The sequence below is a fragment of the Kogia breviceps genome, chromosome 4, assembly GCF_026419965.1.
Source record: "Kogia breviceps isolate mKogBre1 chromosome 4, mKogBre1 haplotype 1, whole genome shotgun sequence".
NCBI lineage: Eukaryota > Metazoa > Chordata > Mammalia > Artiodactyla > Physeteridae > Kogia > Kogia breviceps.
This window is the reverse complement of record NC_081313.1, coordinates 136,842,173-136,868,561: the sequence shown is the minus strand read 5'-3', so window position 1 is coordinate 136,868,561 and position 26,389 is coordinate 136,842,173. Positions and strand designations below refer to the sequence as shown.

The following is a 26,389-nucleotide window of genomic DNA, read 5'->3' as shown; positions in this document are numbered from 1 at the left end:
ACATACAGATTAATGGCCAGCCAGGTAAGGAGCTGGACTGCTAGTTTCAAATGCTCAGATGTATGAAGAAGAGCTTTCAGCACTACATATGTTAATGAAATCAAACTATAAAAATGACATTGAACCCACAGTGTACTTAGAATTGCTTTTCCCCGTTATCTAAATCATTCCTTCACACTGCATTGGTTCCTAAAGGTGTCTGACATGAATTATTTCAGGTTAAGATCTATTCTTTGTTAGCAAAAATCAAGAAGTATCTTGACTTTCTTTTTTTATTTATACATTTAATCTATTATTCAAATTGCTTATAGAAAATTTGATTTTAAAACTTCTCCAGAGAAGAAATGAGACACTTATCCTGAGAAAATTAGCCAGAAATCTTAAGAAATTAAAACAGCTGTATGATAAAATCAGAAACACAAAATTAAACAATATCGTGTCATCACATGAACCCCGTGACACATTTTCCTTTTAAACCAACTTTGAAGCTCAATCTCAGGCTAGTTTGCTTTGTAAAAGTAGAAAATATGTGAATGTTTACCTTACTTTTAGCAGATTACATCCATTAAAATTTTTTAGTTTTTCAGCAAATAAATTTAGCATTCCTTTGACAAGGGATAACAGGAATGCCTAAGGTTTTTCTACATTTGCATTTTTTACAAAGATAAACTAGTCTTATGAGACACTATCAATGTCATTTGTGCAGGAGCTTTTGTGCAGCTGGGAAAAAAATGTAATTATTTTGCAAAAGATCTTGAAAACCAGTCTTACAGAGGAAAATACTGCAATTGTTTTAAAAGGATATTCGCTACACTTTCAAATTTATATTAAATCTTTATAGCTGCCCTAGCATCATCCTGCTAATAACCACCCACTGACTTACAAAATAGAGCAGAAGATAAATGTTTTCTAAAATTTTAATGTGGATAATTTCCAACATGCACAAAAGTAGAGAGAAAAATATAATGAACCTCCATGTGCCCAAAACCCAGCTTCAACAATTATCAACATTTCACCAATTCTGATTCATTTGTTCCAATTAAACATTTTATTACCTGGAAATGGTTCATGCTTTTGCTCTTGAGTTTGAAAGCATTGGTAGAAACAAAAAGAACAAAAAGTTTTCTGGCATTTATTATCTTTCATAAGTAAATAATGAAGTTTTTAAAAATGTCACTGATCTATGACTTTTTCCTGCTTTCAGGTGGTACAACAAGAGTATCAGCCGAGACAAAGCTGAGAAACTTCTTTTGGACACAGTAAGTCTCCTTGAACTGTCTTTTAACTTCAAATAAAATGAATTGTGTTACTTTTTTTCAGCCATGCTGTGGTTTGTGCTAATGCAGTGAGTTGACATATTGGATTAACAGTGGTGTCCATGTCTGTTAAAAGTATTCTGGGGGTTCACAGGGTTAGCATACATCTGTATAAGAAACCCGGAGAGGATCAAAAGCCTTGGTATTCACGTGTGACCGTGACCACAGCTTCCGTGGGTGGTCTTTCGGGCCGCGATGGCTGGCCCTGGGGAGCTGTGGTGCTGGTCTTCCTTGCCTGCGTCTCTGGCTGGGTCAGGAGGGCCTGTGACTCAGATTCCGCCTGGTTGGGCTGTGTGTGGATATAGAGGAAATACACCACTTGTTTTAACTTATTTTTCATGCAACCGTTCTTCTTGAGAGCCATACGGTGTCGGGAGCAGGACTGACCTTACACAGCGGTGTCAGGATTAAGGGAGAGAAGGCATGGTGTGGTGAGGGTACTGGGTCCTGGCCACTGCTCTCGCTCCAACTCAGTGTGTGACTTCAGAAACATCTCTTCTTCCTTCTGGGCCTCAGTTTCTCAATGAGTGCAAGAGGAGTACTGGACTAAATCAGGGATGACAATTACTACTACTACTACTACTACTACTACTACTACAAGTACTACTGTACTACAATGAGTACAGACTCATACTGCCACTCTCTGCTCCTGGTCCTGTGGCCAACACAGTTGATCAGAGTGCATGGCTTTGGGATCCTTCTCAAAACAGTGCTCCAGGAAGCTGCCATCAATTGACTGGCATGTGAGGTAAAACCTTCTCTTCCTGGATCAGAAGATCACTTGTTATTCTAAAACAGTGCCTCTCAAAGTACCTGTGGTGATGGACTACTTTTTGTGGTTGGTTTTTAATTTCCAATCTGTCACAGACTTATGTTTTGTAAAATACAATAAAAATGAATTATCAGAAAAAATAAAAAGCAAAAATAAGAAGCAAAGACATAAAAAAATGCAAGTCCAATTTTTTATTAGTATTAGATTCATTGGACATAAAATTACTGTCTGATTGCTATAAAAAGATTCTAGGGCTTCCCTGGTGGCGCAGTGGTTGAGAATCCGCCTGCAGATGCAGGAGACACGGGTTCGTGCCCTGGTCCGGGAAGATCCCACATGCCGTGGAGCAACTAAGCCCGTGAGCCATGGCCGCTGAGCCTGCGCGTCCGGAGCCTGTGCTCCGCAATGGGAGAGGCCACAACAGTGAGAGGCCCGCATACCGCAAAAAAAAAAAAAAAAAAAAAAAAAAAAAAGATTCTAAATGCTTACTCTCAATTTCTTTTTTTTGTCTGGTGGTAGACCAGTAACAATTTGCTAACTGGCACCCATCCATACACCACACTTAAAGTAGCATGGAAAACTGCACATTTAGGGCCCTTGCAGAGAAACCAAATGCATGGAGGTATTGAGAGCAAGCTTTCTACAGAGAAATCAATCAATTTATCAGCGTATTTGCTTAGAGCAGTGGTTTGCAGGCCTGTCTGCACATTAAAATCACCTGGGAAACATTTTCAAAATAGCAATGCCCAGGTCCCAGCCCAGATTCATTAAATCAAAATCTTTAGTGGGCTAGAGGGGTGAGATAGGGAGGGTGGGAGGGAGACGCAAGAGGGAGGGAATGTGGGGATATATATATATGTATAGCTGATTCACTTTGTTATACAGCAGAAACTAACACACCATTGTAAAGCAGTTATACTCCAATAAAGATGTTAAAAAAGAAGAAAACCTCTAGTGGGTAGGGTCCAGGCATTCGTAATTTAGAGGAAAATCTCTCCGGGTGAATCTAATATTCAAATGATGTTAATGACCCACGCCCAACACAAGCCTCGCCAGTGAGACCAGTAAACAGTAGGCCTGGGTTGATGGAGGCATCAGTCTCTCTGTGCCAAAATGTTAGCCCTGTTCCTGCCATTTCGTGTTCCTGCCATTTCCCAGTTATGGTTTGAAGGTATTTCCTATCTTTAAGAATCTTAAACTGCAAACCTCTCCTGGATGGAATGAAGCTGGAGTGACCAACTCATCCTGGTTTACCTGGAACTGTTCCAGTTTTAAAACTGAGAGTCCCATGGCCCCAGAGCCCCCACACCTCAGTCCCAGACAAACTGGGACAGCTGATCACCCAAACCGGTAACCATTACTAGTTTGGACAATGGCTAGAGGTGATCTAAGAGAAGGAGACCAGGTAGGGAATGAAAATCTGTGACGGGAAGGTAGAGGGATGGTGAATATTGTCAAAGAATAATCTAAAGGCATATAGTTGATTAATATACTATTTACTTTTGCACAAGGGAAACTGATGATAGATTGATTCATTCTATCAAAGGCAAACATATAATTTCTATAAGAGGAAATCGAGACGGAAGGAGAGCCCACAGTCATATTTTGGAGCAGTGAACTTTTTCTCCTTTGGTTAAGTTGCTGGTGAGCAGGCAGCTGGCAAAGAGGATGAGGTGAGATGCTCTGCCCTTGGGCAGTTTTGTTCTCATCAAAGAGGGCAAGTCCAGTTGTTTGTGGATTTTCCAAAAGACCATTTGTGTTTACCAGTGACAGATGCAAAACAGGCAGTCTGTATGATGTCAGCCGTCTCAATCAGCATCTGTTGCCTTTATGATGTCTGCACCATTTCCTTTATTAGGATTTCTCAGTATAAACTCACATACCTTACCATTTTGCTGAGCACAGATCTAAGCTCATAGAGGTACTTGAGACAGGGTGTTTGATCTCAATCAGCTTTAGACTCTATTGAGAAACAAGACAAACTCTGAAGAAACAGAGGATAATCTAAGAAAAACTGAGCATATGCAGCAGGCTTTCAGTGGCCTCAGAGTTCCGAGAATATTCTGGAAGAATTAGAAAGATTTCATGGAAGAAGAGGAATTAAGCTGAGTCATTACTAGACTCTGGTTTCTCCTTGGTTCCACCTCGACTCAACACTTAATTATTTCCTGTGGTTCCCAATATCACACATTAGAATCACGGGGAAATTTTTAAAACTACAGACTCCCAGGCCCCAGCCCAGAGCTACAGAATCAGACTCTCCAGGGTTAGTTCGTGGGAATCTATATTTTTTCAAGTCAAACTTGTGACGCATACGTGGCCCACTCAGCACCTATGTTATTGGATAACATAATACATTATTAAATTAACCAATAACAACTTATAATTAAATAAGAATTATACCGAGTTTAAACAAGTGCAGTTTTGTTATTTTCAATCCCACATTGGTTAATGAAGTATTGCCCATGGAGCACCTAAAACAGCCCACGTTAATGATTAGCAAAAGATGATTTCTATTTTACAGCAGTTCTTTGGAGACACAAATACATTCTGCTTGCTAGGGCAGTTGAAACATTCCTCCTTATTAATGTTCTAGACTACTTTACCAAATCCTCTTTGCCTCCTTAGGTCATATAAGGGCAAACTTCAGTGGGTCCCTATATTGTATGATTTTTGAAACATCAGATGAATTGTTTCAGGGGTGAATTTAGTGTCTCCTTATCTAACAATTATAGAACCCTTAAAAGATTGATTGATTCATTATTATTGACCAAAAATGGATTTATTTTATTTTTATTAACTAAATCTCCTGATATACTGCCCCATGCATATTTCTCCACTAGAATATAAACCCTTTACCTTGTTCCTGCTGTACACAGGACCCCAGAACTGTACCTATGATAACATAGTTCCTCAATGAATATTTATTGAGTGAATGAATATAGCAAATGCTTAAGAAGTGTTTTTAAATTAACAAATATGCTGTAGGAGAATCTGGCTAATCATGAGTATGATTGGGAAGCTTTTTAAAAATACAAATTCCAGGGCTTCCCTGGTGGCGCAGTGGTTGAGAGTCCGCCTGCCAATGCAGGGGACACAGGTTCGCGCCCCGGTCTGGGAAGATCCCACATGCCGCGGAGTGGCTGGGCCTGTGAGCCATGGCCGCTGGGCCTGCGCGTCCGGAGCCTGTGCTCCGCAACGGGAGAGGCCACAACAGGGAGAGGCCTGCGTACCACAAATAAATAAATAAATAAATAATCAGTAAAAATACAAATTCCAGTACTCCAGCGCTCACCAGTCAGAACCTTAGGAAGTGGTACCCAGGTGATTCTGGGTCTTACCCAGGTTTGGGAACCACAGAAAATATCTCCTATTGTGTCCTATCAATTCTTCGGATAGCACCTCCTCTAAGAAGCCACTCATGATTTCCCTCCCACAAGCTGTGGAATGTGGTTTTCCACACCTTTGAACCCTTCTGCTGCAATGTCATGACATCTCCAGTGGCTCTGTTTTCACTCAGCCTCGGACCTCAGCAGTCTCTCTTCTGTCGTAACACATTTAGGTAGAGGGTGAATTCCTTGCAAGCAGGTACTCTATACTTTACAGCATTGCATACGTTGGGTGGCCTGAATTTTGGGCAGAAGCCTTATCTAAGACATTGGTTTATCATATTTCCATGATTCTAAGATGTTATTAAAGATACAGTACTGACTCCATACCAGAATTTTTTCAAGAAAAGAAATGCACCACCTCCAGAATGAAGAGTGTCTATCTGTCAGAGACACTCTTAAATTATAATGCGGTGTGAACAAGCTATGAGTTATCAGTCCATCTTTTTCACAATAACCTACCCTGTGTAGCAAGATTATCTTCTGTAAGGTGCCCTTCAAATCATATGGACAGAAAGAAAGAAGTAAATTCCTAATAGTCAACATGTCTCAGATGAAAGCAGACAATGGCATTAATACTTCTGACAGATGGTACACCACAGCATGTGATAATAACATCTAATGACAGTCCTCATAGCCCTTGTGCTGGTATTATATTCCAGGAACTGTTTTATGCACTTTAATTCTCCCAACCATCTTGCAAAAGTCATTTTTCCAACTGAGAAAACTGAAGCTCCTACATTTAATCAGGAAACATCTGTATTGACAGAAATATAGACTGGGTTAGAATTCCTTTTAAAGAACATCTGGTCCATCCCCTTTGTGCTACAGGGAAGTAAACTGAGTGTAAATCAGTGGCATAACCTGGACTAGAGCAGGGACGCTTCTTCATAGACACACACACATACACACACACACATGCACACATACACATATACACATGCACGCACATACAGTTAGTAAGGGAATATATGAGTTAAGTTCTATTCTCCCATCCCTATACTTCCCATACGTCATCTGTGTATTTTACCGCCTTGGCATGATTTTTTTTTTCTGTTGTTACATCTTTATTTTTCTAGATAAAATAGTAAAAGGTAAAGTGAGACCTTGACTATATCCCGTGGGAACAAGCCCCCTCCCCGACCTACCCTGGCTGCATTGCACAGATCAGTGCCCCTATGCATGGCAATGACAGGAGCAGAGACCCTTTAGACTCCACCGTTCTTGGTGGTTGTGACTTCCTCTGAGCCCCTTGCAGGAAGTAGGTGATAAGGCACATGCTGGATGCCTCCTTTTCCTCAGAACCCTGCGCTGCCTCAGCCCTAAACCAGAGTTTCCTGTCTCCAGCACTGAATGCCACCTAGAGCAACTACGATGGAGGAAGAGCTCTGCCAGCCTCCTGTCCTCGGCAGAGCTGACTGAAAACTTTACCTCTACTTTGTCTGATGTCTGTGGATCAGTTTACTCTTGTTAACAGTTGGGCCCCTCTCTAATCACAATTTTAAAAAATAATAATAATGGTTTCTTTGAAAGAATAACAACAACAAAACATTCTTAATTAAATAGAAGAGACATTACCACTCCCTTCTTCACAGATAGTTGATAAACTTGGGGTCTTTTTGGTCTATGTTTCTTCCCTTTAGAAGAAGTTACATATGAAGATAATGTCTGCCTCGGCTAAAGTTTAGTTTCTTCCGTCTTGAACTTAACCCATCACATTTCAGTGAGGCAAGAGCAAAAGCTTCGATGTTTGGCAAAAGGGGAGAAATTTTGAAGACAAGTGATGGTACATGTAATACATGGATGAATATCACAAACATGATGTTGAGTAGAAGAAGCCAGACACAAATTCATTATTCACAACAGCCAAAGGTTGAAGCAAGCCCAACGCCCAGCAATTGATGAATAGATAAACAAAATGTGGTGTAATCCATACAAAGGAATATTATGCAGCCATAAAAAGGAATGAAGTACTGATACATGCTACAACTTGATGAACCTTGTAAACAATATGCTAAGAGTAAGAATCCAGTCATAAGAGACCACATATTATATGATTTCACTTACATGAAATTTCTAGAATAGGCAAATCTATAGAGATTTGGCAGGGGTGCAAATGATACTGAGGTGTCTTTTGGGAGTGATGAAATATTCTAAAATTATATTCTGGTGATGGTTACACAACTCTGTGATTTTGGTAAAAATCACTGATTTGTACACTTAAAAGAGGAGAATTTCACGTTATCTAAATTAGGCTTCAAAAGCTGTTTTAAAATCTAATGAACTAATCTAAGAGTTTTTGGTGTCACATAGATCACCTTTACTTCAGAAACTGAATAAACTACTGACCCCAAAGAGGGGAAAATCTAATTTTTGGAAAATCAAGTTTTTTTAAAAGGGCAATTTGAATGCAAAAGTTAGAAGGGTGTTTACTATTGCACTGGATAAACAGTTTACATACATACCTGAGAAGACGAAAATAAGAATCTGGTTAGTTTCCTCTGTCCTCACCATGTCCAAGGTCATGCACAGAGCACACTGTAGAGAATGTGGGAGGCTAACTATGGGCATAAGGTTGTACTATGGGTCCAGAAAGATTGACAACTCATTTTCTTAAATTTCAAAAAATTCATGAAATACAAAATCATTAAAGTAAATTCTGTGTGTACAAAGACAGAATACTAGGACTGTCTTAGAGTACTATGACATCTTAGAAAAAGAAATGTAGCAGCTTTCTGTATTTTCCTCAATTCTTCCCCCACTTTCAGGCAACAGTTAGGACAGCCCTAGCTCATGACCTTGAGAAAGGAAGGTCAAGGGTGGACAACAGAGACCTGAAGATTCAGGTCTCAGCTTTGAATTTCTTCCTTTCTTTTTCCAGTTTCAGTGAGATATAATTGACCTATAACATTGTATAATTTGAAGGTGTGCCACATAATGATTTGATTTATGTATATATTATAAAATGATTGGTACAATTTTAGTTAACATCCATCTCTACACATAGTTACAATTTTTTTTCTTGTGATGAGAACTTTTAAGATCTACTCTGAGCAACTTTCAAATATACAATACGGTATTGCTAACTGTAGTTACCATGCTGTACATTACATCCCCAGAATATATCTTATAACTGGAAATGTGTACCTTTTGACCACCTTCATCCAACTCCCCTACCCTCCGCTTCCCTCAAATTTCTAAATAGACTCTCGAATCTCCCAGCAGAGAGAAGAAGAGTTTTGGGAGTCTCACAAAGTTGTTGTGGTAACCTCTAAATTTGGCAAGAATGCACAATGATGTAAGGGCCAACCGTCCCCCACAAATGCCCCTCTGTGGGTTTAGGGCCAAGTCAGAGGAAGCAGGTTACGTGTCTGCATGAGGATGAACTTTCTAACTATTAGTGCTCTTTCAGAAGACAGGGACTACTCTTCAGGACTGTTATAAATAAGAAATGCATTTTCAGTTGAGTCAGTGGAGACCAGATCTGGTTGCCCATAAGCCTTTTAAAAGTTCAGGTCCCAGGGCCTCAGTCCTGGAGATTCCAAGTGTGTAGGTATGGGGAGGCAGGGGGAGGGGGAGCATGGTAAACTGCTCGTAGTTGCTGTTTTGTTTTGTCTTGTCTGTGCTTTAGATTCTTCAGGTGATTGTGATCACCAACAAAGTTTGGGGCACAGGGGTTTAGGGAGTTAGGCCAGATCAGTGGTTCTCAACCAGGGGTGATTTTGTCCCCCAGGGAACATGTGACAATGTCTGGCATCCAGTTGACAGAGGCCAGGGATGCTGCTAAACATCCTACGATGACAGGGCCGCCCCCATGACAAAGAATTACTGCCCCCCAAACGTCTATAGTACTGAGGTTGGGATAACTCTGGGCTAGAGAACCTTTCTAGGTTCTTCTAAAAGGTCTTTTCTAACCCTGAGATTCTAGGATGCAAACAATTAGCATGGCCGTCTATGTATTATTTGTATGCGTAGATGACCCACCTTTGGGATTAGGGGGTGGAAGAGCTTCTAAACTCTGTATATTTTGCTCCATATACAACAAGTGTATGCCCACCACACGAGGCTCCTTTCTCTCTGGCTTTCACTTATGGCCCTCAGTGTGTCTAAGTTAAGCAAACCATAGCAACAGATTTTGCAAATATCACCAGCACAGGTTGACAGGTGGGTAGGAACAGAGCCTTCGACACAAAGTACTCAAAAAACAGAGTTAAGACTTTCAAGTTCCTACCAGGACTGAAAAAACTGGTCTCCACATTTGTTAGTACTTATTTCATCAGCACTGGCAAAACTGTCAGTGGGGTGAAGGGTATATTTTGGGGGCTTCCCCTTCTCTCCACTTCCCTCATGCAACCAGCAACTTCGTGTTCTTTCTCCTTTTGCCCTGCAGCAAAGTCAGCACTTGAGAAAGGGCCTATAAAATATATTCCCATTAAGAAACTGATGAAGCTTCCAAGACAGAAGTCTTGTGCCCTTGTGGGGAACAGAGAAATGGCTTGTAACGTTTGTTGAATGGAGACACCATGGACTAGTAGAATGAGCAAAGGTTTTGCTCACCTGCCACATTCAAGGTTCAAATCCCAGGTCTGCCACCTATATTTGTAGGTTGTGAGAGAGTTGTCACTTCAGCTCTGCATCACTCAGTATCCTCATCAGGAAATTGAAGATAATAATGTCTAGACTGCAGTGTTGTGGTGAGGGCTGGGCAATATCTGTAATGAGCTCCAAGAGGGCAGAGCTTGTGTCTGTTTGCCTTCGTTTACTGTTTATGTCATCACTAGAATAGTCTTGGAACCGTGGTAGGAGCTCAAGAAATGTCTCCGGAATGAATGAATGAAACGGTAGCCATTATAGCTGAAAGGCTGCTCTGTGCCAAGCTGGCCTACAGTATTTCCTCCTTTCACAGGCAAGAAAGTGAAGCTGGATGCATGAGCCTGGTTTCCTGGGATCGCTGATTTTCCATTCTTTCTCACCCTTCCAGGGCAAAGAAGGAGCCTTCATGGTACGAGATTCCAGGACTCCAGGGACATACACTGTGTCTGTTTTCACCAAGGCCATCGTAAGGTATGGTGCTAACTCAGGAAAGTGGGGAGAGACAGTCCTGACGTGGGTGAGTGATGAGACACACACAGGAATGTCAGACAGTGCAAGAGGTAGAGGAGTCCCTAGAAATACTGTGTATCCCTGATCCCTCTGAGAAAACCAAGGCTAGGGAGATTAAGAACATAACTGAAGTCACTTACCTAGAAAGTGACACAGCTAGAGCCGGATGCCAGGTTCTCTTCCCAGTTGGCATCCCTGAGTGCAAAGCTCTAAAGAAATAAAATACCTGGCCCTGTATTTGATGCATTTATAATTTAATCCAAAGAATAACAGAAAAGCTACTTTTGACTGCAAGCGAGAAAATATGAATTCTAGTTCTGGCTCTGCTAATAAAACTATCCACCATTTATTGAGTCCTTACTACGTGCCAGAACCTTACAGATCCTTTCACTGGGGGCTGGTGACCTAGGTACTCTCTGCCTAGCACATAGCAAAATTCCAGACTCCCAGGAGAAAAGCAAGCATTGAGCATAAGCCACATTGTTTATACAAACAATTTAGGTATAGGGAGCCATCCTTATCAGTTAGAGAATGGTGAGCGCCCTCCTGAAATCTCAGTTCTCAGAAGCCAGCCAAGGGCCAATCTTGCAAGCAGGACTTTCTAAGGATAGCAGTCAGGGCTGCTATGTTAACTCTGCTATACAAAGCCAAATAAGTATGAAGGGGCCAAGATGCTTCCTTAACATATGCTGAAGATTAGTTAAATCCACACAGCAGGGATGGCAAACATGTAGCACATACAAGACGATTGTCCCTTTTGAGGTTTTGGAATAAACATCACCAATCCATCATGGCACCAATCCTGAGTCCAGATGCAGCCTTTGAGTCCTTCTTAATACAGCACCCAAGGCCAGCCTGTCAAGACTGACACACAAGTTGAAATATATCTGCCATCCATGTGAGAGGGCAAAAAACAAAGCTAATAGGAATCTGCTACCAGTAGACATTTCTGTCTCTTAAACATTGCCTCTTAATAATCACTGCATTTATGTTTCATTTGTTTTAAGTGAGAACAACCCCTGTATAAAGCACTATCACATCAAAGAAACAAATGACAACCCCAAGCGATATTACGTGGCTGAAAAGTACGTGTTTGATTCCATCCCTCTCCTTGTCAATTATCACCAACACAACGGAGGAGGTGAGTTCTAAGGGACAAGGCCAGAGGGGGACCCCCACAGGGGAACTTGGAGAAAAGTGACAAACACCCAGCTGGGTTTCTTCATCTCAGACAAACTGACCATAAATAATAACTATACAAATAGAAAAGGATGCCAAATATTTGATTATATTACATATTCTTCATTAGCAAATTCTGCTGCTGGAATCATGAGATTTCACCACCTGCCCACCTGTGACATTATACCTCTTCTAGGGGAGGATGTAATATCAGTGATTGGGCTTTGGAATTTGTTTTCCAGAATAAAAATAGCTTTTGCATTGGATTATATTTTTTTCCTGGTGATTTGACTTGGATGGTTGCTATGGTAAAACTCTAATGACTGCCTTTCACTTTGTAATCAACCCAGGCCTAGTCACTAGACTCCGGTATCCAGTTAGTTCCTGGAGGCAGAAAGCCCCGGTCACGGCAGGGCTGAGATATGGTAAGCAGTGCATTTGGGAATGTTATTCATTTGCACCAACTCACATCCCTAGAGGTCTGGGGTAAATTCTGAATGGACTTCCCCAGACGTAAAATGATCATTAAACAGGTACACTGTATATCTGGAGATGGTGGGCACAAATGAACATTTACAATGTGTGTAAGATTACATCTATATGTATGCATATTTATCTAGGTCAAACCAATGTCCATTGGTTTTAGATGACAGTTCATCAATGAAGTGTTTACTGAGCACCTACTTTGTACAGAGCACTCTGCTAAATGCTATTAGAAAAAAATATTAGAAACCAGTGCTATAGTACTGTGTTCTTGCCTATTTTCTAGAACTTCTGTATCATCTAGTTTGTTAGGTATGGGTCCATTGCAAGTGCTGTAAGCTAGCAGCATCCAGAAATGTCTGTCTGCATAGCACTGTGTTAAATTTTTTTGAATGCTTTTAGGCAGGGCATGCATCTCTAAGGCCACAGGCCCTACTATTCCTTCTTGTCCTATGGAACCATTTCACCCACTTGTGATTTTCTGCCTGCATCCCCTGGTCCAAACTGTGCTGGTCGAGGAGAAGGCTGGTGTACCTTTCATTTTGTATCTTCTAGATTGGTGGTTCTCAAGCCTCGCTGTCCATCAAAGTTACATAGGATGCTTAAGAAAAGTGTTGACTTCCAGCCCCGATCCAACATTTACCAAAACACAGTCCCAGACAGTGGGGTCCTGGGGCTGCCTTTTCAACAAGTGCCCTAGGTGATTTTGACACAGGGGTTAGAGGGTGATATTTTGAGAAACACTGTGTGGGCTCTCCATCCCTAACCAGCACCATATCTGCACACAGTAGGTACTCGGTACTGTTTTCTGTTGAGTCTGTGCCTCAAAGAGGTAGAAATTGAACTGTTTATGGTACTAGACCAAGCATCAGGAAAGGATAATGCCCCTCGGCCTCCTTATAAAAATAAGATAATTCTAATACCTGTGGAATCCGAATGTGCCCATGCTGGATGGAAGCCCAGAGAGTATTTTATGAACCCACTCATTTTTGCCAGTGTGAAAATTGAAACTCGGATCCCTTTTATTCTTTTTTTGAGCATTTATTGAAAGCCTACCTATGCGCGAGACTGTGTGCTGGCTTGCACCTCTGTACCAGTCCTCTTGGAATCCACCACCTTACCCCTAACCCCTGCTAAGGTCTAGCAAGTGCTATGTACATAATGGATGCTCTTGATGGATAAATGAATGAATGAATGACCAGTTCAAATAAAACTTGCTCTATGTGAAAAATGACAATAAAAATTTTTCAATCAGGTATAGGAAATGGTTGGGACCTTAGAACCCTTTCACTGACTTTCTTTAATATCTCAACTAATGCCATCCTCCTTTCTCTTTCCACGTAATCGTCCCCACACACATTTTTCATGGCTTTCAATACATATTCTGTGTTATTATTTGGGAAAAAAGATACTTTTATCTATCTGTCGTTCTAAGTATACAGGCTTATACAATTTGCCATCCTTGAGTTATATTAACAACAGGCTAACATTCTGTATAGGGCTATATAGTCTCCTGGGAGTCCTATACTTCATATCTACTGCTTGCCGACTCTGGAAAACTCTTTCTCTTCCAGGGAAATGGGTGATTGATCCCTCAGAGCTCACTTTTGTGCAGGAGATTGGTAGCGGGCAGTTTGGGTTGGTGCATCTTGGCTACTGGCTCAACAGGGACAAGGTGGCCATCAAAACTATTCAGGAAGGAGCTATGTCAGAAGAGGACTTCATCGAGGAGGCTGAAGTCATGATGTGAGTGACCAAAACAGGAGTATGCAAAGACACCTTGGGAAGGATGTTCTGTGCTATGCTCTTTAAATACCATTCTGATGCCATCTTGTGCCACCTCCCGGCTCAAGTCCAGCGATGGCTTCCCATGGTATGGAGAACAACTCCAAGCTCCTCACTGTGGTCTAAAAGGCCCACCATGGTCTGGCCCTGCCCACTCCCCAATCTCATCTCCTACCCATCTTTCCTCTGGTTCCATGACCTGCCAACCACACTGGCCTTCGTTCATTCTCACATACACCAGCTGAGTTCCTACATTCTTCAGGTCTCAGCTCAATAAGACACTTTTGTTTGGGGGGAGGGAGTGTATTTTGGGGAGACTAAACTTAGAACATCTCACCCCTTGCCATTTTTCCCCAGGAAACTCTCTCACCCCAAGCTGGTCCAGCTCTATGGAGTGTGCCTGGAGCAAGCCCCCATCTGCCTGGTGTTTGAGTTCATGGAACACGGCTGCCTGTCAGATTACCTGCGCAGCCAGCGGGGGCTCTTTGCTGCAGAGACCCTGCTGGGCATGTGCCTGGACGTGTGTGAGGGCATGGCCTACCTGGAAGAGGCATGTGTCATCCACAGAGACCTGGTAAGAGGGCGTAGGGCAAACCCCTACAGGTCCAGGGAGAAGGCGCATGTCCCACTGAAATGTAGAGCTACGAAGACTGGGAATGCATGAATCAATAACAAGACATAAGCCCTCTTCCTTCCCCTCTCAACTTCTTCCTTCCTCCACCCACTGTGGGATGTCCTCATGGGACTCATATCTGGGCTCTATTTCCAGCCCCATCTCTAACTTTCACCCTCTGAGTTGGAGTTTACATTCTTTCTAAGTAAAGCTAACAGCCTCTCCTTCTTAACCTCTCTGTGCCTCCTTTTCCTCTTGGTCAAATGAAAGAAATTGACAAGCACATGTTTCTCAAAATGTTATCCAAGGATCTACCAGGATCACATTGTGGTGATCCTAGAAAGATCCTCAGAATCTCTGAGGGTTGAGGCTTGGGAATATTCATTTTAACATGTCCCCCCATGGGATTTGCAGGCACATTAAAATTTGAGACTCATGGATCTTTTCTTGGTAAGGGCTCTTCCAATCGAATTAGGGACCATGTACCATCCCTACTGAGGAATAGTTTTAAGAGAATTAGCAACTTCAACACATTCTTATTTTAGTCAAATGGGCGACAGCTTCTTCATATGATCCCTAAGGTTAACATCAGGTTGCACTGGAGTTTACAGTTGGTTACACAACACCATGGATTTTTCTTCTGATTAGGATCCCAGGAATGAAGATGAAAGACCAGATTTACTCAGCCTGATGAGTTAAAGGATCTTAACATTCAACTTTCCATCAGGCACTAGTGAAGCTTAATTAGCATTTGCGAAGCTCCTCATTGCTTCTGCACAGCAGCACATGGAAAAGCAAAGGACTGTGATTATAGGAGACTCTCTAATTACTGATTACCCACCAAGTTTTCCTTTCCCTTTCGTTTGCCTGTCTCTGCTCCAGGCTGCCCGGAATTGTTTGGTTGGAGAAAACCAAGTCATCAAGGTGTCCGACTTTGGGATGACAAGGTAATTCGGACCTGTGGTGCCAGCAAAGTCTCAGGAATGGGATGCAGGCCACCAGGACATTCAGATGATCTCTCTCCACTCTCTCCCCAGGTTCGTCCTTGATGACCAGTACACCAGTTCCTCAGGCACCAAATTCCCAGTGAAGTGGGCATCCCCGGAAGTCTTCTCTTTCAGTCGCTATAGCAGCAAGTCGGATGTGTGGTCATATGGTAAGTGTCATTCTGGCCCCACTCCCACATGACCTGGGACTGTGGGCCCGCTGTTTTATTTGTCAAATTCAGGCGGGCTTACTTGCCCTGAACACTGGATGGTGAGGGCACTCCACTGAGAGTCTGTAGAAAACAGCTCTGAAAGGAATGAAGGGGCCCTCATTATTGTATCTATTCTTGGACATTTCTGAAATAGGGGCAAAAATAAAAGCGAAAACAGGATGCTGGTGATAGCTGTGACATCAAAAGCTGGAGTCAGGAGATTAGAGTATGAGCCCTTGAAAGCAGGGATCATGTTTTTCCCAACATTATATTTATTCTCACATTTCTTCCCACATTTAACTCTCAATAAAGTATTTTACCCTTTCATTCAACAACGATTTATTGAGCATCTACTACATGCTAGGAGCTAATTTAGGTGCTCACAAAGCAGTGGTACATAGGAGAGAAAAGGCTCCTCTTCTCTTAGAGCCAAGTTTTAAGGGGAGACAGTAACAATCATGTAAACAAGCTAACAAATATGTGTATAAGATAAAGTCAGGTAGCAGTAAAGTGCTATGAATAAAACAAAAGAGTAATGGGAAAGAGAGTAACTGGAATGGAGGGAGGGTCTGTTTTAAATAGCAGGGTCCGGGAAGGCCTCTCTGAGCAGAGAGCTGAAAGATGAGAGGGAGCTGTCTCCATTTGAAGGTCCAGGGAACAGTGTCTCTAACAAAGGAAGCAGCAAGTGCCAAAGCTTGGTGTGTCCAAAGAAAAGGGGTACTGACTTAGTGGGAGAACTGTAGGCAATGAAATTGCCAGGCCATGGTAAGGCATTAGAATTTCTTATAAGTACAAATGGGCAAGAATGAAAAGACAGAATGATTGATGCCGGTGTGGCAAGAAGTACTAAATATTCTTGCTGGATCTGTCATGTCTTTCTAAGCCATAGTTTTTGCATATTAATGTATACACAAAATTATACTGGCCAACCTCTTTGACTTGGATTGTAAGAAGGATTCTACTTCGGACAGGAATAGTTTAGAGTTTGATGTTGTCATTCTATGTGAAGGGAAGGTTTGCCAAATATATTGACTAGTAATAGAAACCAGGGAGAAGATGACTAATTAAATCTCTTAGGAGAAGAACTAACTAATCTTCTCCAGCATTTTAGAATATCCATTTCCAACAACCAAGTGATTTTTGATTTGGGGTCCTTCTAAATTGTTCCTTAAAGTAGTTACCCTGTTCAACAGGCCTAACTATGACTTTGTTAGTCAAATTTAAGGTACAGAATGAACTTAGAAGAAAAATAACTGCGCTTGAACAACCTCACATTCTCTTTTCCCCACTGCATATAACTAGGAAGGGTATGGCTGATGTGTGGCCACTCTCTATCAGTACAGCGGGTCATGCTGCACCAAGCCACGTGTCCCATAAAGAGATGTTTGTAGCCATGGCCACTTTGTCACATTCACCTGCTGCTGACTCAGAATGGGGTTTATTCTGCCACGGGTTGTCAGACTAGGACTTTGCTGCTGCATGTTATAATTAGAGGGCTGAGCTAAAGTCCATCCCTTCCTAGGATATGTCATCTGAAGTGTCCAAAGATGAGATTGACCGATGGAAGCAGAATAGAGGGGTGAGAAAACTGGGGTGGCAAACCTGAGAAACAGAAACCTGGATGGAGGAGAGCTTTTATCCGGCTCAAGGCCACTGGGCTTTGTCACGCATTTTGAGGTTTTTCCCCTAATTAACTGCACTATTTTTTTTTAACATCTTTATTGGAGTATAATTGCTTTACATTGTTGTGTTAGTTGCTGCTGTATAACAAAGTGAATCAGTTATAGGTATACATATATCCCCATATCCCCTCCCTCTTGCACCTCACTCCCACCCTCCCTATCCCACCCCTCTAGGTGGTCACGAAGCATGAGCTGATCTCCCTGTGCTATACAGCTGCTTCCCACTATCTGTTTTACATCAGGTAGTGTTTGTATGTCAATGCCATTCTCTCTCTTCCTCTCAGCTTCCCCTTCCCCTTCCCCGTGACCTCACGTCCATTCCCTGTGTCTGCATCTTTATTCCTGTCCTGCCCCTAGGTTCTTCAGAGCCTTTTTTTTTAGATTCCATATATGAACTGCACTATTTTAAACAAGTCAAACAAGCATCTTGGGGTGCTAATTGGTCTTATTTACTGAATTTCCAAAACTCCTGAGGCATTTCTGAGGATCCCTTAGAAATTCTAATCCAGTTGTCTGGGCTAGGGCCCAGGACCTGTCATTGGAACAAATTTCTGAGTTGATTTTTCAAAACTTCAGATGTTTTAGGGATCATGCTTTGGAAAACTCTACCCTCAGGATCTCTGGACTATGCTTTGAAAACCACTGGATTACATGATCTGCAAGCTCTGTTCCCACTCTGACATCCTATGAATAGATGAGTACATAATAAAGCTGGGTGTAACATTTCTACTAGGGCAAAAAAGGAAAAGGGATTAAATCAGAGGTCAAAAATGGACAACCTAAAGATTTTTGCTTGGTTAGCACAGTATTTCTTTTAAATCAAATTGAGTTTCTATTTAAAAACTCCCAATTTATGATTTATCTTTAAAAAATCAGAAAATGTGGCAATTCAGAGCCCTCATTTCCATGCTGGCTGGAGCTAAATCACAGCTGCCCCTTTGGGGACAGAATTTTTGACCTCCAGTTTTTCACAGTCCTCCCTCATCCCTATTATGCAGACCTCATCCACTCCATTCATCTACATCATGTGTATACATTTGAGTTTACATCCCCTGCAACTTTTAGTAGTAGCATTTGAGTTAGATATAACAAAGGGCTGAGCTTGAACATTCTTCAGCACTAGGAAGGTAGGGAAATTGCTCTTCGTTAGAAATAGCACAGGCCTAATAAGCCTCAGGTGGCTTTTGATATTGTACTTTCTGGAGGTAAGAACTTGAATCTTAATGTCAAAGAGTCTGTGATTTCTAGAGGTAAGTCGGTTTGTTCGCTATTTAGGAACGTTATCACTAGCTGTTTCGATTCACCATTTCTCATAGGTGTGCTGATGTGGGAAGTCTTCAGTGAAGGCAAAATCCCGTATGAAAACCGAAGCAACTCAGAGGTGGTGGAAGACATCACCACTGGATTTCGGTTATACAAGCCTCGACTGGCCTCCTCACATATCTACCAGATCATGAATCATTGCTGGAAAGAGGTCAGTAAAGGCAGTGGTTTCCCCCCACCCTCATTATAATCTGCAATTTCAGAGTCTGCCCCCATCCCTGAAGAAAGGAACCCTCTCAGAGGATGAGGCAGTTGGGTTGACAAAATAGATGAGCAAGAAAGTGACATTGAGCATCTATTAACTAAAGGAGTTACTCATCCCTAGAAGAGCTGGCAGGGACCTTAAATGTTATTTGATTTGTAATATAATGTCACAAGCCACCAACATATTGTCAGAAAGGAAGAGTGGGGAAGGCCTATGTCAATTTTTTGAGAAAAAAAGCATCTGTAACATCATAAAACCATTAAATATACATGAAGTTAGCTCTATAAACTGGTAAATAGAAGTTCACTGGTGCTGTGAAACTATTAAAATGACTGAATTAAAATTCATTTTATTCATACAACAATTCAGAATGGGAGCCAATTACTCTGCACCCTCCCAGACATCTCAGTTATCCTTGGGTGGCAGACTATGCCTTAAGCCACATCAGCATGAGTGTTAGATGTCCTTGGGTGAGTTAGCAAATTTTAAATTTCAACCACAGTTGAAAGTTGCTGAATAGAGAATTAACAGAAATTTGGATCATGGAAGGGTAACGGGGGGGGATTTAAAAAGTATAGGATACTTGGGTTTTATCTCAGTTTTATGATTTCTTAATCATTAATCATAGGCCATTCTCTGAAATTCCTTTTTCTTACTGTAAGATAATTAAATAATGTTTGCTCTGTAAGTTCATAGAGCTTTTGTCATCAGAAACAAAGAAATAAACCATAAAGACATAAAGAAAGGTACAAAACAAATCTAGTCCACTTCTCAAGAATTAAATACTATAACAATTATGATAGCTGACATTTAGTACATTTTTCTTTTTTAAATTTTTATTAATTTTTTAAATTAATAGACTTTGTTTAGAAGTTTTAGGTTTATAGAAAAATTCAGCAAACAGTGCAGAGAGTTCTCCCCTATAAATAACATTTTGCATTAGTGTGGTACATTTGTTACAATTATTCTACCACCACTGATACATTACTATTAACTAAAGTCCATGTTTTACATTAAGGTTCACTGCTTTTTTTGTACAGTTCTGTGAGTTTTGACAAATGTATATCATGTATCTACCATTATAGTATCATACAGAATAGTGTCACTGCCTTTAAATGCACTGTGCTTCATCTATTTATCCCTTCTCCTCTTCTTCCCAAATCCCTGGAAACCATTGATCTATTTATTGTCCAAGTTCTGCCTTTGCCAGAATATCACATAGTTGAATCATACAGTATGTAGCCTTTTCAGATTGGCTTCTTCCATTTAGAACTATGCATTTAAGATTCCTCCATGTCTTTTCATGGCTTGAAAGCTCACTTCTTTTTATCACTGAATAATATTTCCATTGTATGGATATACCACAGTTTGTTTATCCATTCACCTACTGAAGGACATCTTGGTGGCTTCCAGTTTTGGTGGTTATGAATAAAGCTGCTATAAACATTTGTGTGCAAGTATTTGTATGGACATAGATTTGTAGCTCAATTGGGTAAATATCTAGGGGTGTGATTTCTGGATCATATGAAATGAATAGTTTCATAACACTATCATATGAAAATGTTTAGCCTTGTAGGAAACTACCAGACTGTCTTCCAAAATGGCTACCATTTTCACATTCCTACCAGCAATGAGAGTTCCTGTTGCTCCACATCCTCACCAGCATTTGGCGTTGTCAGTGCTTTGATTTTAGCCATCTTAATAAGAATATAGTGGTATCTCATTGTTATTTTAATTTTCAAATCCCTAACATATGATGTTGAGCATCTTTTCATATGTGTATTTTCCATTTGTATATCTTTTTAAATGAGGTAACTGCTTAGATCTCTGCCCATTTTTAAATAGGATTATTTGTTTTCTTGATGTTGAGTTTTAAGAAGTCTTTGCATATTTTGGATATAAGTCCTTTATCAGATATGTGTTTTTAAAACATTTTCTCAGGCTTCCCTGGTGGCACAGTAGTTGAGAGTCTGCCTGCCGATGCAGGATACATGGGTTCATGCCCCAGTCTGGGAAGATCCCACATGCCACGGAGCGGCTGGGCCCGTGAGCCATGGCCGCTGAGCCTGCACGTCTGGAGCCTGTGCTCCACAACAGGAGAGGCCACAACAGTGAGAGGCCCACGTACCGCAAAAAAAAAAAATTTTCTCCCAGCCTATGGCTTATCTTTTCATTCACTTAACAGTGCCTTTTACAGAGCAGAAGTCTTTTACAGAGCAGAGGTTGTTAATTTTAACAAAGTTCAACATCAATTTTTTTCTTTTATGAATCATGCTTTTGGTGTTGTATCTAAAACCCAAAGTCACCCAGATTTTCTCCTATGTTATCTTCTAGATGTCTTATACGTCTTGCATTTTATATTTAGTTCTATGATCCATTTTGAGTTAATTTTTGTGAAGAGTGTCAGGTCTGTGTCTAGAGTCATTGTATTGCATGTGGGTGTCCAATTGCTCTAGACCCGTTTGTTGAAAAGACTACCCTTTCTCCATTGAATTGCCTTTGCTCCTCTGTCAAAGATTTGACTACATTTCTGTGGATCTGTTTCTGGGATCCCAATTCTATTTCATTGACCTATTTGTCTATTCTTTCACCAATACCATGCTCTCTTGATTACTATAGCTTTATAGTAAGTTTTGAAGTCAGGAAGTATCAGTCCTCCAAACTTGTTCTTCTTCAGTATTGTGTTGGCTATTCTGAGTCTTTGGCCTTTCCATATAGAGTTTAGAGTTGGTTTGTCAGTATCTACAAAATAACTTGCTGGGATTCTCGTGATTGTGTTGAATCCATACATCAAGTTGAAAAGAAATGAGATCTTAACAATAGCAAGTCTTCCTAATCATGAACATGGAATATTTCTCAATATATTTAGCTCTCCTTTGATTTCTTTCTTTAGAATTTTATATTTTTCCTAAAATAGATCCTATACATATTTTATGAGATTTATACCTAAATATTTTCTTTTTTAGTCTTACTGAGTGCTTATTTTATGTTGCATTTTTATATACAATTTTATTTAATACTTACAACAATCTTATGAGGTTGATATTATTATCCCCATTTTACAGATGACAAAACTGAGGTTCAAAAAGGTTAAGTAACCTGTTCAAAGGTCACACAGCTAATGAGTGGAAAAGCTGTGCTTCAAAAGCAGGTCATATAATTCCAAAATACCTGCTGTTAACAACTAAGATATAATGGCCTCAAATACAATGTATATAGAAGCATATTTAAAACTCAGCAGAGGGGATTGCTGTTTAACTCTGGTTTGCTTTGGAATTAGCTATGACACACAAGTACAAGGAAATTACAGAGTTCTTTTCTTCCCTCTCTAGAAACCAGAAGACCGGCCACCTTTCTCCAGACTCTTGAGTCAACTGGCTGAAATTGCAGAATCGGGACTTTAAAAGAGACTCAGTGCCTGGCCACGGGCTGCAGATCCTGAGTGAGGCAAGGAGGTCTTCCCACCACAGAGCATTAAAAGCTGCCACCATCCCAGGACTCCTCAGAGGCAACTGGCCTGTGACGCCAGTCCCTAAGCTGCCACGGAGGCAGCGGCCTGATAGAGTCAGGCACCAGGCCACAGGCAGGAGGCTCAGCCACTGAACTGGGAGCAGGGCCAGAGCAGTCTGTACCCTTCCTCCAGCCTGTTATCTTGTGTGGAGCACAAACCTCAATCGACAGCTTTCAAGCAACATTTCTTGCACTTCTTAGAGAAAGGGAGAGATGGGGCCGGACCCTGGATTTTTACACTTATTATTTTAAACATGGACCTAAAGTTCATGGTCAAGGGATTTTTTATTTGACCTGACAACACAGAATCCGAGGATGTGGGGCAAGATGAACAAGGAGCATGACTCTTTTTCAAGGAGAACTAGTGAGTTAATTAAAGTCACAAAAAGTAAGCTCTGCCTCTGTGATGCTGTCAGCCACAGCTTCCTGCCTTAGAGGATGATGGAACATCTGCTCACATTAGAGGCTGGATATTCTGAGAAGCAGCTTTATGAGGTTTTACTCATAGAGTACACTGCCACCTCTCTCCTGGAAGGGAGCATAATGGACTGGGGTGAACAATTCTGATCTTACCACTGGAGTACTGGGTATCTGGTGTCTGGGCAGAAAGAGGGCATCAGAGGGTGGAAACACCTGGTACAGGGAAAGGCCTTAGGTTGTAACCACTTGGATGCTCATCTTTAGTACCAAGCCAAGCAAGTGACTCTGAGTCCCCTTCTGTGCCGAATGCTTCCACAGGCACCCTGGGAGGAAATCATGGCTTCCGTAAACACTGACTTACTGAGGCCTCCAGGAATCAGTCCCCTCTCTGCATTCTTCTATCCTCATCAACAGAGTGCAGACTTATGCTGGGGAGTGTGGCCTGGCAGAGAAACTGAAGCTTGTTTAGGCCCTAGAGATTTGCAACTTTACGGCTGAGACTTCCAAGTCTCCCCAGATTCTAAGAGAGGAGTAAGAGGTCTGTTCTTGTTCAAACCATCTGGATGGAAACTGAGTCAGGCACCAAGTTGGGGGCTTCCAAGATGCACAAGGATGCCTACTGTTGATTGAGCACTTGAATATGCAAAGTGAATATGTACTGAGCTACAAGCCTTAACTGCAGAATCTCAGTTCACCCTGAGTTCACACCAGTGCAGTGAGATATTATTATTATTCCCATTTTACAGATAATGGAACTTAGGCCTTGAAAACCTTGGACACCTGCCTGAAGTGACAGAGCTAGGAAGAATACAGCCCACCTCTGTCTGACTGCAATGCCGTTTCTCTATTTTTATTCAACACTGCCTCCTACTGAGGGTGAAAGGGATTGCTGAGGAGGTAAGTAGAGTAGAGGGGAAAGTCCTAGAGAGCCAATAAAGAAGCCAACATAGCACCATCAGCAAGTAAAGTTGCTCCTGCATAGACCGGTGTGGCTGGCTGTATAGCCCTCCAACTTGTAACAGGATCTTTTTTTCCTCATCTGTATCTTCACCTTCATCAGAGTTAATGACGTTGGAGTTACTAAAGGAGTAATTAGCCCTTTGATTCATTCAACCCACCAGAGTCATTTTGCATGAAGCAATTTGTAGATGGGCTTCAAAGCAGCTTTAAAAGATTCTCCTGCAGAAGTATAAATACTTCCTTGAATTATCACTTCAACTTTGAGCCGGCTGCGGTATTCTTGGACACTTTCTGGGGAAGGGTATTCCCTGATGTAAGAGAGATTTAATTTTCCTACAGTGTTCAGGGAAGACTCTTTTTGGATGGTGTTGAAATCAGCTCTTTTTAAAACATCATGTGATATTTTGACCGGCTGAAGATGCAGATGTACAACTTTTAAGTATAATTATTGTGAAACTGGTAGCTTCAAAAAAAACTATCATTCAGAAGATGATATTTCTCAACTTATCCAAAATCATCCCTGTTTACTTTTTTGGCATTTTGTACATTCTTTTTTGGAACCTTTAATTAGAGATGATTTCTGGAACATCCAGCCTAGAAGGAAAACATCAGAATTGACTGATTTCTGTGGTATGGTTTAGAAAAATACTCCCTTACATGGTATTATCTTGTTCAAGCTCAGAATCATTGAGGCTTTAACTTAACATGTGTCAAGAGGTTACCTCTCAGTGTCCTGCAAAATAGACTTCTGCCTGTTTGGTTTTTGGCTTTTTTTTTTCCTTCTCACATTTTGAAAATGGTGCCATGTGCTCACAGGGAAATTCCTCTATGCAAAGTTTTGGTTCTGGATGCATTTTATAGATTTTGCATTGTGCCCTTTTGAGATTATGTATTTATATTTGGATAGATTGAATATTTATTAGTGTACAGTGATTGCTAGTGTTCACAATTAAAATGTTACAAATATCTCATGCTTTGTAAATCACACCAAGTTAAAGGTTGGGTCTAGCAAATAAAGCTGTGCATTTTAGTAAATAGGGTATGTATAGCCTGGGTCCATATTTATCCCAATGTCAGACAACAAAAAGTTTTCCATAAATAATAATCGTTACATAGTTTCACATTCCACAGACAAATAAAGACTATACATCATTCAACATTGTTTCACCAAGTAAATATCAAATGCTTCCTGTGATCTCTGATATGCTGTGCTGAGTGCTGCAGAAACAAAGATGAAAACGACACAGTCTTTACTTTTAAGAAACTCCAGGTATGGTTGGGAAGGCAGACATATAAACAAGTAAAATTATAATACAGCAATTAGAGCAACAACAGAAATAAGATCAAAGTAGAGAAGAGCTCAGAAAAAGTGATGGAATTTTTTGGGCAAAGGGCGACATCAGTGGAAACTTCCTAAGAACTTGCTACTCAAAGTGTGGTCCCTGGACCAGCAACAGCAGCATTGCTAGCTTGTGAGAAATGCAAATTCTCTCTCCACCCTGAGATCCACTGAATGAGAATCTACATTTTAACAAGATCTACAGGTGATCATCTGCACATTAAAGTTTGGGAAGCACTGTCACATCTCTGACTCAGTTTTGAAGATGAATTATGCTTTTTTTAGGCAAGCCAATGGACAGAAATAAGAGAACTACTTTCCAGGTAGAGGGATAGGGGAAACAAAACATATTGGGAAGCTATTATCAGTTTACCATTGCTGGGGCATAGTGTGTGTGTGTGTGTGTGTGTGTGTGTGTGTGTGTGTGTGTGTGTGTGTGTGTGTGTGCTCTCAGCAAAGGTGAGGATAATAGAAGGGGTAGACAAGTTTAATCTAAGGCTATAAATCTAGACAAGGACCTAGATTTTAAAACAGAAAAGAAGTTGGAACTCTAGTTGTAGAGAGGGAAAATGTCATTGAACAAGGAGAAAAGGTCAAATTTGTGTTTAAAATATATTCTGGCAGCAGTGTGGAGAGTGGATTTGAGAGAGGCAAAGCTGGTGGAAGAGAAACCAATCTGGAGATGATTTCTGACTTGCTCCTAGTACCAAATTATTGTTCATACTCATTCTGTCATCTGCTGTGTGAGTGACATGTGGAAATTGTAATTCGGCGTTCTTAAGCCACAGTTGGACAGCAAGGCACAGCTGTTCTCCTCCCTCTTAAAATCCCAGTGAAATAAGGGCTGGTTTATTATAGTTTTGGTGTATTGAGCTCTCCCTGTACCTTCCAGTTCACCAAATAACCACGTCCGCTGCAGGAGCCAGCTCATGCACCCAGAGAACCATCAGGTACCAGTGAGAAAGCCTGTAGCTTCCACACAGTCCTTTGTGGGACTCACCTCTGGGCTTGACTCCCCCTGGCATATGACCCAGAGAGGAAGCTTCTAGAATAGGATGGATGAACAGATCAGCTTCTCAGAGAGCATTTCTCCTGCAGATCCTACTCTGCCT

General features: G+C 41.2%; 2 protein-coding genes across 2 annotated transcripts in view; one reads left to right on the top strand and one right to left on the bottom strand.

Moving 5' to 3' along the window:
- The window catches only part of ITK (IL2 inducible T cell kinase), a 67,292-nt gene extending 42,181 nt beyond the window's left edge, over positions 1-25,111 (top strand). Inside the window, exons 8-17 of the mRNA XM_059062939.2 lie at positions 1,205-1,259; positions 10,459-10,541; positions 11,588-11,721; positions 12,110-12,184; positions 13,817-13,988; positions 14,385-14,601; positions 15,523-15,587; positions 15,678-15,796; positions 18,837-18,994; positions 22,381-25,111. Coding sequence (XP_058918922.1) covers positions 1,205-1,259; positions 10,459-10,541; positions 11,588-11,721; positions 12,110-12,184; positions 13,817-13,988; positions 14,385-14,601; positions 15,523-15,587; positions 15,678-15,796; positions 18,837-18,994; positions 22,381-22,452 — 1,150 coding nt within the window. The 3' untranslated portion in view covers positions 22,453-25,111. The remainder of the gene's footprint in view (positions 1-1,204; positions 1,260-10,458; positions 10,542-11,587; positions 11,722-12,109; positions 12,185-13,816; positions 13,989-14,384; positions 14,602-15,522; positions 15,588-15,677; positions 15,797-18,836; positions 18,995-22,380) is intronic.
- The window catches only part of MED7 (mediator complex subunit 7), a 116,601-nt gene that overhangs the window by 76,001 nt on the left and 14,211 nt on the right, over positions 1-26,389 (bottom strand). The window lies entirely within an intron of this gene.